Below are 17,967 nucleotides of genomic sequence, written 5' to 3' on the forward strand. Positions count from 1 at the left end.
CTTCGACAGAATGCGAGCTGGGCTGAGAAGTGGCAGATGGAGTTCAATAGAGAAAAATGTGAAGTGGGTTGCGCTGGATGTTCGAACTTCCAACAGGGTTACAGGGTTAATAGCAGGATCTTAGGAGCATAGAGACACAGTGCTCTTAGGCTCCATGTCCATAGATCCCTCAAAAGTTCCCTTGTAGTTCGTGGAGTGGTTAAAACGGCAAATGGTCAGGGGATTCACAAGGTAGTGTTGAAGTTCTATGAAATCCTGGTTAGACCACATTTGGAATATTATGTTCAGCTCTGGTCACGTCATAATAGTAAGGATGTGGAAGCTCTAGAGAGGGTGCAGAGATATGCCTGGATTAGAGCATGTCTTATGACGATGGGTTGACCATAGGGCTTTTCTCTTTGGAGCAAGGGAGGATGGGAGGTGACTTGATAGAGGTATGCAAAATGCTAAGAGGCAAAGATGGAGTGGTCAGCCAGGGCCCAGCTATTTCCCGAGGGCGGTAATGGTGACACGTGATTTTAGGGTGTTTGGAGGAAAGTATGGATGGGGGTAGATTATCAGAGGTAGATTTTCTACACGAGATCATAGAAAGTGCTGCCAAGAGTGGTGGTAGAGGTAGATACATTAGGGACATTTAAGAGACTCTTAGAAAGGCACATGGATGAAAGAGAAATAGAGGGCTATGTGGGAGGGAGGGTTAGATTGATTTAAAGTAGGTTAAAGGATTGGCATAACACTGTGGGCTGACGAGCTTGTACTCCTTCCCAAAGCATACAACCAACTTCAGGGTATACTTTTTCTCCCCCCCCAGTGTTTCACTGATTGAGCCTGGCCCTGTGAACACAGACTTCGAAATGAAGCTCATGAAGGAAGTGTCATGCTCAGAATTTCCAGGAACGGACTTGGAGACGATCCAGTACTTTAAAGATGTCTACCTGCCCGCTGCTCATGACATCTTTATGACACTGGGGCAGTCACCAGACTCCATTGCCAAGGTAAGGTGTTCTCAAAAATGGCTACAAAACAAGTTACAGACTTAGACTTCTGCTCTTAAAGACTTCCGAGTTGGACTCTTATCTTTTTCTGTTTCCTATTTTAACATCCATAAATTCTATTCTGGTGGTCTTTATTTGTAAGTGTATCTGCTAATGTGGTGGGGTGGGTTATATAGTGCATAGCAGATTATTGCACTGCAAAATCTGTTTTGGGCAAACCAAGCCTCAGTCAAAACAGGGTAATTTCTTTATGTAGTGATTGGTACAAATGAATTAAAAAGTACAACACTCAACATTACAGCACGATGCAGTTTGGCCAGCTATGCCTGCCTCTTCATTGGCTTTGTAGAACAGTTCATGTTCCAAGCCTTCCCCAGTAAAACTCCCAACTCTTCCTCCGCTACACTAATGTCTATACTGGTGCTGCTTCATGCATCCATGCTGAGCTCATCAATTTTATCAACTTTGTATCAAGCTTCCACCCTGCCCTTAAATTCATTTGGTCCATTTCTGACACCTCCCTCCCCTTTCTCGATTTGTCTCCATCTCTGGAGATAAACTTCTACTGTGAAGTCTTTTATAAACTTACCGATTTCCATGGTTATTTGACGATACCTCTTCCCACCCTATCTCCTGTAAAAATGCTATTCCCTTTTCTCAGTTCTGTCACCTCCACCACAATTGTTCCTTGGATGTGGTTTCCCTCTCTCCACTATTGATGCTGCCCTCATCCACATCTCCTCCAATCCCTGAACGTCTGCACTCACCCCATCTTTCCGCTGCCGCCACAGTGATAGAGTTCTTCTTGTCCTTGCCTACCACCCCACGAGCCTTCGCAATTTCCGCAATCTCCAAAGGGATCATACCACTAAATACATCTTTACCCCCTCCACCAACCCCTCCCATTCTGCAGGGATTGCACCTTCCGTGATTCCCTTGCCCCTCCCCGCCTAAGTGCTACACCTCCCTATCCCCTCCTCCCTCACCTCCATTTAGGGCCCCAAACAATGCTTCCAGGTGAGGCAACACTTCACCTGTGAAGCTGCTGGGGTCTGCTGCTCCTAATGCGGCCTCATCTACAATGGTGAGACCCATTGTAAATTGGGGGAAACGCTTCGTTGAGTACCACAGCTCCTTCTGCCAGATGTGGAACTTCCCGATGGCCAAACATTTTAATTCGGATTCCCAATCCCATTCCCATGTTGGCCCATGAGCTCCTACTGGGCCAAGATGAGATCACCCTCATGGTGGAGAAGCAACACCTTATATTCAGTATGGGTAACCTCCAAGCTGATGGCATGAATTTCAATTTCTCCTTCCATTAAAAAAAAATCACCACATTCCTCTTCCTCTATTCCCCACTCTGGCCTTCTACCTTTTCTCACCTGCCTATAACTTCCCTTGGGTCCCCTTCTCCTATGGTCCACTCTCCTCTCAGATTCCTTCTTCTCCAGCCCTTTACCTTTCCCATGCACCTGGCTTCACCTATTACCTTCCAGCTAGCCTCCTTCCCTTTTTATTCTGGCATCTTCCCTCCTCCTTTTCAGTCCTGATCAAGGGTCTCAGCCCGAAACGTTGACTGTTGATTCGTTTCCATAGATGCTGTCTGAACTGCTGAGTTCCTCCAGCATTTTGTGTGTGTATTGTTACAAATCCTGCCGTTAACCTTGAATTCTGCCTTCGAGTTTGACCATTTAAAGTGTGCTACTTCACACTTTTACAGATTGAACTCCATCTGGCCAACTCTGCATCCTGTCACTGTCCCATTGTAACCTATGACAATCTTCTACACCATCCACACTACCAACCTTCATGTCATCCTCAAAATAACCCACCTTTCCACCTCCTCATCTGTGTCATTATAAGCACAAGGTTGGCTGGAGGGATTATCTGGCCCTGCTACCCTGTGTACTGAGTATCAAATTGTAGCTGCCCCCAGGCCAACACCTTTGGCACTGAGATGAATTCAGGTTGTATCGTTCTGACAGACATCTGCGACATATCCTGCACTGAACCTGTCAGAGCAAAGAATTTAACGGGAAAAACTTCAAAGAGGTTTTTGAAGCCTTCAGGGGGTGGGGGGGGTGGGGAGAACAGTACAATATCCCCACAAATTCAGAGCATGGAAGCAAATCATCCTCATTTTAGCAAATGCTTAGAAAAAGACTAATTGAAATAATTTAACATCTCCTTTCAGCAAATATTATACAGATGCTAATTTGTCATAATAATTACATAGAGAAAACACCTTAATTCCCCATGCCAACTTTAATTAACTTTTAATTAACTTTCATTAACTTTTCTATGTTAATCAAGATGAAAATTAGTTGGGTACATACACCAAAGTGAAATACTGCAGAGTTTGAAACTCCAAAAATAATATTGGTGAGGAAAGAAGAACAGCATCTGCTTTAGGTCAATGTTTCAGCTCTATGCTGTGGCCCGGGGAAAAGTACACACTCAGGACAACAAATACTTTTTCGGGTTTTAATTCCTTTATCTGTTTTAGATGTTTAAGTGCCAGAAGAGGGTCTTAAAACAAAACGAACGACTTTACAATCAGGTCCTGCCATTACAATCTCCGTTTAACCTTCGATCCGCACACTTGTGTCTCGACCAATTGCGTATGCAGTATAAAAATACAAAGAAAACTGCACAAAACTAATACAGTACTAATACGGTAGTGGCAATTCTGAAGAAACACAATACAAACAACATTAGAATCCCCCCAACCCTGTATCTTATACATAGCAGCGAAAACTGTAAGCGAATACACCTCATCTAGGACGTTTACTACTTTCTAGTACACACGTGCTGAACCCCCGAACCGAGACTAAACATTCACGTTATGCGGTTACATGCACGATCAGCCACGATACAATAAGGTTAGACAAAAGGTACACTTTGGCACAACTTTTACAAGATATTGCCTGGTAGTTAAATTACAGGAAGACTGACCTACTTGGCCGGTGAGGATCTTTGCAAGCCACGCTATCCAGCATCGAGATCTTTACTCATGAAAATCTAAAGCATCCCCATGTAAAACATGTCAAATTACCGATATTCTCGATTTGTCAACAAGCATAAATGAATTCACATGGATATTGTAAATTAATGCTCACCTTTCCTCACCAAGCCCAATAACTCTGGGGGAACTTGATTTGGCAACAGAAAATAAAATGGTTTCCCCACTATCCTGCGCGTGCGTAATGACGTCACCACCTCCACTTAAAGGCACAGACAACTATTCTAGCATTACCCAGATGGATGCCTGAGTACACTTTTCAACAATAATGAATAGCATTAATAATGAATAATTAATAGCATGAATAATGAATATCTCTCCCATTTCCTGCACATCTGCTCTCATCCCATCCGCCCGCCATCCCACTCGGGATAGGGTTCCCCTTGTCCTCACCTACCACCCCACCAGCCTCCAGGTCCAACGTATAATTCTCCGTATTTAAATGAGTACAGTAAAACTAACTGGTAGTGTTGGGCTAACACTTTCTGGACCATTCAATGTTACTCATTAACATTCAAACATCAAATTTTTTTTGATATGCAGTAGCATGATCAATTTTCCTGTCAACCTAAAGAATTAAGGGAGCCTTGGTTCTGGCTGTAAACCTGCTCATGCTCCTGACCCCCTGGTGGTTTGGAGCCTAAACCTTGCTCTGGTTAGTGACCAGGCTTCCAATCTAGGGAATTAGTTAACGCTTCAGGCTTGAGACCCTTGGGCAGTTCCGAAAAGTATTTGATAACATTATGCTCCTCAGCTCAGTTCTCACATTGCCTGACCTGCTGAGTTTTCAGAAGAAATACCTCATTGCTTTTGGCTGAAATAAAAGTTAATGATGGTCGACGTGTGGAAGAGGTTTAAAATTGTTCTAGTATAAAGGTACCGTAGTTGGAAAAGTGATCATTGACCGGGATAATCAATAATTTTTGTATTTCACTTATTTCCTTTGTTCACAAGGCGACCATCAAAGTGATAAAAATGGAACAACCAGTATTTCGTTACCAGACCAACATGCTCTACACACCGTTGACGGCAATGAAGTATGCTGACAATACGGGAAATCTGTCTGTTCGAAGTTTTTACAACCTGCTTTTTAATCATGGAACTCTCTTCAAGATAAGTTTGAACTTCCTCAGGCTTGTCACATGCACCTGCTTCCGTAATAGGGCAGTTTCACCAGACTGACAAAAAAATGTGAGAAATTAGCTTTCAGGACATACCAAAGTATCATCATGACTGATTTAGTATCTCTCTAAACCCCACACTTCTGTCTTCTCCCCATAACCTTTGATGCCCTTGCAAATCAAGAATCTGTCAACCTCCACTTTAAATAACCCAATGACACTGTCTCCACAGCCGTCTGTTGCAATGAATTCCACAGATTCATCACCCTCTGGCTAAAGAAATTCCCGCTCATCTCTGTTCTAATGGGATGTCCTTGTATTTTGAGACTGTGTCCTCTGGTCCTAGACTCCCTCACGATAGGAAGCATCCTCCCCATGTCCATCTATAGTGGCATTGCCTTTTGTATTTCTGTGCAAAATGTTCAAGTTTTTTAGTGCTTACGTAAATAGATATTATATATGAATTCTACAAAGGTGACAAAATATTGACAGTAAATTTCTTCGTAAGAGTAAAGTAAAAAATCTGCTGGAGGGAAGCAGCAGGTTGGGCAGCATCTGTAGGAAGAAAGGAATCGTCGATAGTTTGGGTTGAAACCATTCAAACAATTCCTTTTCATGGACGCGAGATTCTGCAGATACTGGAAATCCTGAGCAACACATACCAAATGCTGGAGGAACTCAGCAGATCAGGCAGCATCTATGGAAAGAAATTAAAAGGTGATGAAGGATCTTGGCCCAAAACATTGACTATTTATTCCTTCCCTCCCATAGATGCAAATTGATCGTTGCTCCAGCTTTCAGCATGTCTGCTATCTCTGGTCTCTTAATTACTGGAATTTTTGATGCTATGGGCAATTTGGTTAAAATCTAGGATCTGAATTAACACAACACTAAACTTCCTAAAATGTTAATCTGAGTAGATTACATAGATTTTATTCCATAGAGCAACAGTCTCTCGTGTCTCAACTATTGGAATTCTAAATGCTACAGGCAGTTTGTTTGAACTTTAGGATCTGGTGAATCAACACAACTATTGAAATAAACTTCCTAAAATGCTAATCTGATTAGACTGATTAATGTAGATCTTTATAGAGCAACACACACAATGTTGGAGCATCCATAGATGGGAACAAGCAGTCAATGTTCCTTTCAGGTTGAGACTCCATCAGGACTGGAAAGGAGAAGATGTACACGATGGCAGGTGATAGATGAAACCAGGTGAGGGTGGGTGGGGGGGGGGTGGAATGAAATGAGAAGCTGGGAGGTAATAGGTAGAAGAGGTAAAGGGCTGGAGGAGGAATCTGATAGGTGAGGACAGTGGACTAGGGGAAAAGGGAAGAGGGGTTGATAGGTAGATCTTACTTTTCCCCCCAGGGATGTAACTCATAGGGTAAAAGGAGACAAATCAGTGGCTATAGTATAACTGGACTTCCAAGGCCATTGCATGAAGTACCACATAGTGGATTATTGCTTAAGGGTTTGGCGATATTATGGATAACATGAAAGAATGGATAACAGTGGGGATAACAAATGCAAATACAGGCGTGAAGTACAAAGTTGATCCTAGCAAGGGGATGAGGGTGTCTGGTTGAAGGTTGCCTACATATCTTCTGTATTCAGATGTAGCAAGACTGAATAAGAATGAGGTTTAATAACATTGGCATATACTGTGAAATGTGTTGCTTTGCAGTAGCAGAACATTGGAGTACACAATTTAAAAAAAACAATATCCACTATATAAAAAATTCAACTAAATAAGTAGAAAAAGAGTGAGATAGTGTACATGTGTTCATTCAGAAATCTGATCGTGGAGGGGAAGCAGCTGCTTTTGAAATGTTGAGTGGTTGTCTTTAGGCTCCTATACCTCCTCCTGGTAGTAATGAGGAGAGAGCATGTCTTGGCTGATGGAGGTCCTGAATGACAGATGGACAGATGCCACCCTTTTGAAGGGGCCCTCGATGCTTGGGAGGCCAGTGTCCACGATGGAGCTGGCTGAGGTTCCAACTTTCTGCAGGTTTTTCTGATCCTGGGCAGTGGTTGCTCCATGCCAGACAGTGATGCAATGTTCTCCACAGCACATCTGTAGAAACTTGCGGGTCTTTGGTGACATACCAAGTTTCTTCAAACTCCTAATGAAATATAGCCACGGTCATGCCTTCTTTGTAATTGCGTCAGTATGTTAGGGCCAGGATAGATCTTTAGAGGAGCTGAAACTTGGGAATCTCAAACTGTTCACCCTTTCCACTGCTGATCCCTCGCTGAGGACTGTGTGTTCCCTCGACTCCCCTTGCCTGAAGCCCACAATCAATTCCTTACTTTTCCCGATGTTGAGTGCAAGGTTGTGGTTGTGACACCACTCAACCAGCTGCTTTATGTCACTCCTGTACGCCTTCTCGTGTCGTGGTTTTTCGTGCTTTTCAAATGACCAGGAGACGCAGAAGATTCTTCAAGAAGGGTTAAACTTTAATTTGCGAATCAAAGTTGAGACAGTCATTGAGCTAGTCGCTGAATGTCTCCCGATTCTCGGATACAGCCGCTTTTTAAAGCAAACCTGGTTCAGGGATGGCATTGGAGAACTCAAACATAACAAGGGTAAAATTACAGACATCCCACCCTGCGAAAACTCATTTCAGGGAGGTAGCCCCCTGCCCCACCTCCCCCCCCCCCCCGGTCGACCTCCAAGGGTGTATGTAATACTTTGTTTAGTGATTTTGTCTAATCGGTAAACCAAGTTTGGTATATGCAGAAAATGTGACATTAAAATACGTACTTATATATATTATCATGGAGTCTTTTTTCATTCTATTACAACATTAAGCAAGTCTACAGGGACTTTGGCCTCATCACGTAGGACATCAATAAGAGTTGCTCCTTAGCAGCTAACCAGCTAGTTTAAATAATGTTAGCTATGCTAATGAACAAATGACACCTGTTAAACTCACCTCAACATATACCAAGATGGCGGCGCGACACAGCTTGCAGTGGCCACTCTGGAGCTGATTATCTGTTATTTGTGAAGTGGGGTGCCGTGTGCAATCATAATCGATTGAAAATGGATGTGGGAGCACGGAGGAATATTGGGAAATCTCCAGGAAGACCTTCTTCGTTGCTGCTGCTGCTGTGAGGTCCGGGACTCTGCTAGGAAGAACAGGCCCGCAGTCCTCGGGGTCGTGTTGCCAATGGCCGTTGGCGGGGCCATCTTAATACGGTCGGCAGAGGATGGTGCTTGGAGAAGCTGTGCCGGAGGGGATGGTCGTCGGCTCGGAGGTTCGACGGATGCGGAGTCTGCTGCGGTCAGGTCGCTTTCGGTGTGTGCTGCGTCCACGAGGCTGAGTCAGGCGGCGCCGTGGAAGTCCATAGCGGGGGTATTCCCTTCTGCCGCCAGCGTGGGATGGCGAGTCTGTTGGGACCCTGGGGACTTGTGGAAACTGTGTGGTGATTTCTTTTGAACTTATAGTCCTTTAACATCTTTGGACTATTTTTACTGTGCCCATAGTCTGTTTTTTTTTAATCAATTATGCTATTGTTTGCACTGTTGTAACTGTATGGTTTTGTGCAGGTCTTGTAGCTTTAGTTTTTGGTCTTGTTTGTCTGGTGGATTTGGAGCTCCTTTCCGGGGAACGTGCTAAGACGGTAGCGCGATATTAATACGCAGCAGCCTTTCCGGACTCTGGACTGGGGATTGCCAAACGTTACGTGGATTTTCTGGTGTAGTCTGTTTTGTCATATGCTTTTGTGATATCATTCTGGAGGAACGTTGTCTCATTTTTTAACTGCATTGCATTTGTGGTTTCTAAATGACAATAAACTGAATCTGAATCTGAATTTAACCCACCACAGGCAATAGAAAAGTCACTGTTGCAAACAGTACAGCGAGCAACACTGTCATTATTTTTGAGGTCGACTGTAAAGCCTGCCCACAGAGAAAACTGATTGGTCTCTCTTTGTGCTAAGTAGACCTATCAGGATGCTCCCTCTCAAAAGAAATCGATTTCCAGGATATTGTATATAATTTGTGGGCATCAGGGAGCCACTATCAATATGGAACTTCCGGGAGAGGTGGGATGTCTGAAATTGTGTTAAATTTAAAACATCCCACCCAAGCTTTACAAAGCCTGTCTGGTTCCTTATAGCATCTGTGATAAAGTATCTAGTAAACCAGATTACATGGAGGGAATTCTTTCCAAGGTTGAGTGGAGCCCGTGGGCAACATCAGTGGTCCTAGTAGCCAAGAAGAACGAGTCTGTCAGGATCTGTGGTGATTCTAAGGCTGCCATCAACCTAGTACTGAAAATAGATCAATACCTTCTGCCCAGTATTGAGAATATCTCAGTAAACATTTCCAGAGGAAAACACTTTAGCAAAGTAGATTTTGCTGAGGCCTACCTTTTTAGTATTTGTCAATTACTCCATCAGACTCCTGCCAAACTCATTACTACAATCAGGAAGAAATGGCAGTGGACAAAACGGTAGGAGGTGGCTTTCAAAAAGTAAAGGAAACGGTGATGGCAGACACTGTAGTCACACATTGTGATCCACTTCATCCAGTGAGGATTGCCTGTGATGCCTCACGCTATGGTATAGGTGTAGTCATGTCACGTACATCACACTCATTTACTGCTGAAGGAAAAGATTACACGCAGATTGACAGAGAGGCCTTGAGTTTGGTATGGGGTGTAAAACATTTCAATCTGTACTTGTATGGGGAGAGAGTTTACCCTCACTACTGATCATCAACTATTGGTGTCCATTTTCAATCTATGGAAGGGCTGTTTCTTGGAGGATGCAATTACAAGATTGAATTCAAGAGGACAGCTAATCATGGAAATGCTGATGGATTGTCCTGTTTACAGTTGGAAAAGGAAATACCTTCAAAAAGAGGACACTCATCATAATATAACCTCTCTAATGTGAATCGAAAGTCTCCCTATTTGATTCAGAGTGGATTCAAAGGGAAACCAGAAAAAAACCTACACTATCTCATGTCTACATGGCCATCCAAAAGAGCTGGAAAGAGCAGCAGAAACTCCAGTTCCCCCAATTTTACCAGCGCTGGGATGAAATTGCCCTTGATAGAGGTGCGTTTGAGAGTTGTACCATCCGAGCTGACAGCTATTGTTGGAGGACTACATGCCAATCATTCAGGCGTAGTCAAAATGAAAGCCTTGGCTGAAAGCTTTGCCTGGGGCTTAGGGTTGACCAGCAGATACACTGTTCATGTTGCCAACTCGTCCAGAAGATGCCTAAAGGAGCCCCCATCCATCCCTGGGAATGGCCTGCGTTGCCTTGGCAGAGGGTTCATGTGGATTTTGCTGGGTCATTCATGGGCATAAATTTTTAGGTACTTGTGGATGCAGCTAATAACCTCCATTACAGCCCCATACACTGTTTATGTCCTGAGATGCTTCTTCAGCATCTCAGGACAGGAATGTCAGCAGAGCTGCAATGGTGTGTGAGAAACGTGCAGGACATGTGTATTCCAAAAATGAGGTAGTACTCAAATGGCAAAATAGTAAAACTGTGGCTGACAAGGTAAGTGAAAACTATTGTAAAAGCAAAAGAAAGGGCATACAACAAAGCAAAACTAGTGGGAAGATAGAGGATTGGGAAGGTTTTGAAAACCTACAGAGAGCAACTAAAAAATCATTAGAAGGAAAATGAAATATGAAAACAAGCTAGCAAATAATGTCAAAGTGGATAGTAAAAGTTTTTCCAAGTATGTTAAAAATAAAAGAGAAATGAGTGGATATAGGACCCTAGAAAATGAGACAGGAGAAATAATAACGGGGGACAAGGAGTTGGCTGATGAACTAAGTGAGTATTTTGCGCCATTCTTCACTGTGGAAGATACTAGCAGTGTGCCTGATGTTGAAGGCTGTGAGGGAAGAGAAGTGGGTGCAGCTATTTTACAAGGGAGAAGGTGCTCAAAAAGCTGAAAGAGGTGGTGTTAGAGAATATGGTGGCATTAGAAATGATCTTGCAAAAATCATTGGACTCTGCCATGGTGCCAGTGGACTGGGAAATTGCAAATGTCACTCCACTCTTTAAGAAAGGAGGAAGGAAGCAGAAAGGAAATTATAGACCAGTTAGCCTGACCTCAGTGGTTGGGAAGATGTTAGAGTCAATTGTTAAGCATGAGGTTGAGTACTTGGTGACATAGGACAAGATAGTACAAAGTCAGCATGGTTTCTTTCAGGGAAAATCCTGCCTGATGAACCTGTTGGAATTCTTTTAGGAGATTACAAGTAGGATAAATAAAGGAGATGCAGTGGATGTTGTATACTTAGACTTCCAGAAGACCCTTGACAAGGTGTCTCACATGAAGCTGCTTACCAAGTTAAGAGCCCATGGTATTACAGGAAAGTTACCAACATGGTTAGAGCATTGGCTGATTGGTAGGAGGCAGTGAGTGGGAATGAAACCCCTTCTGGTTGGCTGCCAGTTACTAGTGGTGTTCTGCAGAGGTCGGTGTTGGGACCACTTCTTTTTATGTTGTATATAAATAATTTAGGTTTTGGAATAGATGGATTTGTTGCCAAGTTTGCAGATGATACGAAAATTGGTAGAGGGGCAGGTAGTGTTGAGGAAATAGGTAGGCTGCAGAAGGATTTAGACAGATTAGAATGGGCAAAAAAGTGGCAAATGAAATACAATGTTGGAAAATGCATGGTCATGCACTTTGGTAGTAGAAATAAATGTGCAGACTATTTTATAAACGGGGAAAAAATTCCAAAAATCTGAGATGCAAAGGGACTTGGGAGTCCTTGTGCAAGACTCCTTAAAGGTTAATTTGCAGGTAGAGTCAGAGGTGAGGAAAGCAAATGCAATGTTAGCATTCATTTCAATAGGTCTAGAATACAAGAGCAGGGCTGTGATGCTGAGCCTTTATGAGGCCTCACACCTTGAGCATTGTGAATGGTTTTGGGCTCCTCAGCTAAGAAAAGATGTACTGGCATTGGAAAGGGTTCAGAGGAGGTTCACAAAGATGATTCCAGGAATGAAAGGGTTATCATACAAGGATCATTTGACAGTTCTGGGTCTGTACTTGCTGGAATTCAGAAGGATGAGGGGGATCTCTTTGAAACCTTTCAAATGTTGAAAGGCCTAGATAGAGTAAATGTGGAAAGGACGTTTCCCATGGTGGGAGAGTCTAGGACAAGAGGGCAGAGCCTCAGGATAGAGGGGTGCCCTTTCAAAACAGATGCAGAGAAATTTCCTTAGCCAATGGGTGGTGAATTTGTGGAAATTGTTGCAACAGGCAGCTGTGGAGGTCAGGCTGTTGGGTGTACTTAAGGCAGAGATTGATAGGTTCTTGATTGGACATGGCATCAAAGGTTATGGGGAGAAGGCTGGGAACTGAGGTTGAGGAGGAGATAGAAAAAAAGGATCAGCCATAATTGAATGGTGGAGCAGACTCAATGGGCCAGATGGCCTAATTCTACTCCCATGTCTTATGGTCTTCTCGAGGACTGGTGTCCCAGAACACTTAGTGAGTGACAATGGACCACAGTTTGTTGTGGAACAATTTTAGTCATTCTTGAAAATAAATGGATTAAGACACATTAATTTCACAGTACCAATCAGTTTGATGGAAACATTTGTCCAAAGTTTAAAGGGTGAACTGCAAGCAATGTCAGCAGAACACACTACACTGACACTGAATCAGCTCTCTAATTTCCTCCTTGCAAATCATGGTGCAGTACACTCCACAACCAACTCATCATCTATACTGTTGTCCCTCATGTTCACAATTGGATCTCATCAAACCCCAATCTCAGGCATATGTAGGATAAACAGCTGAGACAAATTGAAGGTTCATCAATTAGGAAGTTTGATGTTTCACTTCTGGACAAACGGCTCTGGCAAAAGACTACAGAGGTGATCAAAAGTGTGTATTTGCAAAGATTAAGATTGGAACTGGACCACTCTTCTACATCAGTTATCATCTGGAGGCGGCAAATCAATCAGTTGGGGGGTGGGGGAGAGAAGGAAAGTAGTCAGAGGTGCAAGAGCCACTTCCTGCAGTCCTTCCAAGCACCACGGAGGAGGCTTCAGAAGCTCAGATTGTTTCACAGCCCCAAGTCTCACCTGACAAGCAGTGACCCTCATCCTGTCAGGAAACACGTTAACCCACAAGAGTAAGAAATCCCCTACAGCAATTAAATCTTTAGGCCCGAATAGGTATGTGTGCGTCCTCCAAATCTTCATTTTCATTGTAACATTCAAGATGATTGTCGATATCTTTAAATTTTTTGCAGTTCCCAACTTTTTGAAGCAGTGAAGTTGGTTCATTTTCATTCCCAGCTGTTTCTGGCATCTCCAAGCCCAAACAGTTGAAACCCCAGTGAGCAAAACCATTTTCAATTGTCTTACTGCTCATTTCTCACGAACTATCATTGGCAAAAATCACTACTTTTTGAACATAAACATACATAACTTACGCTATTTAAAAACTGTTCGCTCTAAGCATGGTGTTGTGCTCAATGGCCACGCGAGTTCACGAGACTGACACTAGTTAGAAACTATTTGGCAAGTCTCCTTGTCTCAATTAAGCGGCATAGTGTCCCAAATAAACAATGGGACTACCAACTAATTTTCTGATTCATTTTTGTTCTTTAAGAATTGTACCAAATAACTGAATGACCGTGTAACCAGAATCCACTGTATTTTTTGAAAAAGTACAAAACATAGTGAAATGCATAATTTGCAGTAACAACCAACACACCCAAGGATGTGCCATTAGCAGTCTGCAAATGTCACCACACATTTTGGCATCAAAAGCCCATAAAACATGGGAGCAGAATTAGGCTATTTGGCCCCTCACATCCGCTCCACCATTTTGACATGCAGGGACTTGCAGGACACTTTCAGACTATACAAGATCTACACCATCCATTCACCAGAAAATCAAGTGCTGGGGACAATACCACACTCCAAGCTAAAGATCTGAATCAGCCTTTCTCGACCTTTTTTGTCCTGGAGGAACCCTTGCCTGAAAGTTATATCTGCAGCTCACAGCACATTAGCGTGATCAGTACGTTGTAGACATAATAATACAAAAATAATTGTCAATGCTCTTTTGAGTAGAGATTGAATTTTTAGCCAACCTTTCTTGAAAATAAAACAAGTAGTTAAGCTTAGCTTATTTTTCTTGAAATTAATCTTTCTTTTACTTTCATTAATTTTGAAAACATGAAGGCAAACAACAAATTTCTTTCAAATAACTGGCTTAAGCCAAAATGGAATTTAATTTTTCTAAAGGTAGGCTCGGTAGATTTAATTGAAATAAAGGTTGAAAATTGATTTTAATTAATGCCATTTACAACATAAACATTTATTTTGCAATGCTGAAGCAGTGTGTTGTGACATCATCAAGATTTTCTTTTGTTAAGAACAAGAAAAATGAAACCTCTCATGGAGCCATCCATTGATGGGGCACCATCAGTACAGATACCAACAGTTCCTCCATGACAGCCCTTTTGTTTCCAGATATGAAGACAAAACATTAAATATATCTCGGCCTTTGCTCGTTTCAGATAGCTCTTTGCAACAGAAAAAAATATTCTTGAATTCCACCATTTTACAAATCTTACAAATTCTACATGACATTTATTTGTGAAATCTGTTGACTCATCAACCTGGATAGAATAATATATAATGGTTCTATCTGTTTAAGTAGACAATGGATGCGCCTGGTTTAGGACAACCAAGATAGAGAAGCTGTTGTTTTTCAGTTTATCACTCAAAACCTCTTCAGCATCATGTGACACATCATCACTACATCAACTTATTGTACTGTTTGAGAGTGAAACCTCTTCAATTTCTCATAGTGCATCTTGTCCTAGCATTCTATCCACTTTAGTTTTACGTGCTGGCATTAAGTTCTCACCATGTGACCTTTTCTTTTTGGGGTAATAAGTTCTGCTACTGAATAGCTTGCATCCTGAACTTACTTTTTTTAAAGCTGTGACTTTATTAACAAATTTTGTTTTGTTTCAAGATTCCAACAGTCATTTAAAATACTCAGTACTTTTACGTGTTTCATGGCTGTGATTTGTAGTTAAGTGTTTTTTCAATTTTGCCGGAGCCATTGCTGCATTTGTAAATTGTTTGCTGCAGACTAGCCACAATGGAACAGGACACTTTGGATCACCAGTCTATGTAAAGCCCATTGATAAGTAGTTTTCATTATAAAGAAGGACTTTAAAAAGATGTCCTTCGTTGCACAGCGAAGCAGTAGGCCAGCAGTTGAATCACAGGGCATAAAAATTCCTTCTTTAGTATGAAAATGTCCCCGCAATTTTCACCTACACTGGTGGAGGTTGATCACTCCCATAAGTCAGTCAGCAGCTGGGGAGGTAATTCAGGAGGCAGAGGCTGAAGTTACAGCCCAAGCTGGGTGAATCCGTTCAAAGTTCAGAAAATGTACTTCATGCTCATCAGCCTATCGTCCTCCTCTCCGTGCAACATGGTGCTCACCAATTATAAATGTTCTCCCCCTATCTCATGTGAAAAACTGAGAATGGACACAATGAAATAAACACAGTCCTACTCCGCACTTCTGTACCGGGCTAAGAGACCTGCTCCGTCACTGCGAACACTACCATCGCGCATAGTTTAAAAGACGTTTTTTTTAAAAAATCGCAATCTCTCGTGGACCCCAGTTGTGAAACCCTGATTGAAATCTTGACCTTGAAGTGGTTTCCAGTGCAAAAAATCCTTTCCTCAATCCAGGGCGACTTTAAACCACGTTCCAGCATTTGCTGTCTCATTTTACCTCGCATCTCACAGTACAGAAGTTATGAAAGTCTGAATCCAATTATATCCAAATTTTTTTTAATTAAAAATTTCATTACAACATCATCAAATCATTTCAAAGCATAAATTTATTTCTATGGAGAAAATAAATACATCAAGCAAGTAACCCAATAGATTGGAGCTCCATAAATTAAAATGGGTTCTGGTGAGAACTATGGCAATAATCATTGCTTTGATGTGGTCTCTACAAACCTGCACTCAGTAAATGCACAACAACGTTATAGCAACTTGCATAGCTGCAGAGATGCCACTTCTCCACTCAGAGAAGACAGCTTTCTTGGTCCCTATGCAAGCATTGAGATATAGTGCTGGAAAAGGCACTTGTGCTTACAGTCAGCAGCCACCCTAAACTCATAAAACAATCGATGCCCAGAAATGCCAGATGGGCATAAAGAAAGAAAGGAACCTGTAATGAGAAAGGTGGACTGAGGGAGACTGCACAAGAGCCCAACAGATGGTGTACAAAAAAAACGAGGGCAAATAATGCAGGGTAACAGAAAGAAATGGGGAGATAAAAAAAATGCTATGAATAGTTCAAGAATCCCATTATTTTAAGCATTAATTTAAAAGCAAAATTTATTTAAATACAAATTCTATAATGGGATCATAAGAATATCATACAAATATTTATACCCTCATACAGTTTTCTTAAACATCAAATTTTATACAAGTTATCAATTCCTATCACAGCAGCCAGATGCAAGATCTCAATCCCCTTCTAACACAGGAAAGTAAAATCAAAAGTTCTCTGCAGGACTGCTCTAAAGGCACTGCAAAGAAAAATATTACAAAATGGGTCAACTTTATACAAACCTGTGGAAATCAGGAGTTCAAAAGAGCTGTTGCAACATTGAGCTGGTGGAGAGAATTACTACTCAGCCACAAGTCACCTTCTGTGCAAAAAGATAGCACCTCACCTCCGTGTCTGGGGCTCAAAAGTAACTTCTTGCCCTCCTCAGATGGTGTGTTTTGGGTCCCATGTTTTTAAAACAGGACCTGCCACCAATCTCACTCTCCCAAAAGAGTAACATTTCACTACAATCAAAATAAGATTATTAAAAATAAGCTATCAAAAAAAAGGTCCAATTGTTTCTGGATTGATATCACCAGTACCAGGTACAAAATAATTGAATTAAATAAAGTCTACATGCTGCAATACTGGTTCTCGTTAGGTTTTCCATACAAGAATTACAGCTGCAAATTATCGACATAATAACTGGGCCAAGCCATCTTCAAACACAAGGTCATGCAGATGACAGGTTACACACAGCACAAGGTGCTGCTGAGAAAGTGGACTGGCTCGCAGTTAAAAAAAAATCACTGAGGTTTTCTTGTGGAAGCATAGTAAACAAACTTCAACGCTAAACAGTTGTGAACAGTGAAAGAAGTTTACTGTGACAAAACGTTGTCCTCCACTTACTTACGAGTTTGGTCATAAAGGCTTAGAAAGAAAATACTTCCCACTAGAATATCATAGAAAGATTTATCTTATATGTATTACATATGTACAGATCAAATCAGCCATTTTATTTGCTAACAGTTACCTAACTGGAATTGCAACAGGATCCAGTAATTTCCCACTGGAAATTCCTGTGCCAGTTCTTTCTCCCAATTTCTAGGTAAAGGCAAAAGGCCTCATTGATATGGAAACAACCAGTCCGAAGATGGCAGATTTCATACTGAGGAATCTTGAATCTGTTCGCGTCCATTGTGTGTCCTTTTCACTTTGGTTACACTTTCCAATAAACCCGACTCAGTCAGCCTGGTGGAGACAAGGTATTGGGAGAATTATTGACAAAAATCATAAGTTGTACAAACATTCACTGGCAGCTCATACTGTACAGAACAAGTTGTTCTGTCAAAAAAAACTTCATGAGGGAATCATTAACTACTCAGTGCACCTGATAATCCAGGCGCAGTGGTGGGTGGGGAGGTGGGCTGCTCTCTTTGAAATGGGATATTAATTAAATACAGATGGTGGCGCAGTGAAAGGCCTGCTTTGCTGAGC

General features: G+C 42.0%; 2 protein-coding genes across 5 annotated transcripts in view; one reads left to right on the forward strand and one right to left on the reverse strand.

The window, feature by feature from the left end:
- rdh8a (retinol dehydrogenase 8a) overlaps positions 1 to 17,967 on the forward strand; it is a 96,365-nt gene that overhangs the window by 49,232 nt on the left and 29,166 nt on the right. For 2 of the 3 annotated variants that reach the window (XM_073069104.1, XM_073069105.1), the window contains exons 6-7: positions 812 to 995; positions 4,975 to 6,200. In XM_073069104.1, coding sequence (XP_072925205.1) covers positions 812 to 995; positions 4,975 to 5,202 — 412 coding nt within the window. In that variant the 3' untranslated portion in view covers positions 5,203 to 6,200. Of the gene's footprint in view, positions 1 to 811; positions 996 to 4,974; positions 6,201 to 17,967 lie in introns of those variants that run through there. The other variant, XM_073069106.1, reaches the window with a different exon arrangement.
- Positions 15,961 to 17,967, reverse strand: part of gpr108 (G protein-coupled receptor 108) — a 94,944-nt gene continuing 92,937 nt past the window's right edge. For both annotated transcript variants that reach the window (XM_073069101.1, XM_073069100.1), the window contains exon 18: positions 15,961 to 17,721. In XM_073069101.1, the coding sequence (XP_072925202.1) occupies positions 17,634 to 17,721 (88 nt within the window). In that variant the 3' untranslated portion in view covers positions 15,961 to 17,633. The remainder of the gene's footprint in view (positions 17,722 to 17,967) is intronic.

This window comes from Hemitrygon akajei, chromosome 16 (genome assembly GCF_048418815.1).
Source record: "Hemitrygon akajei chromosome 16, sHemAka1.3, whole genome shotgun sequence".
Classification (NCBI taxonomy): Eukaryota; Metazoa; Chordata; class Chondrichthyes; order Myliobatiformes; family Dasyatidae; genus Hemitrygon; species Hemitrygon akajei.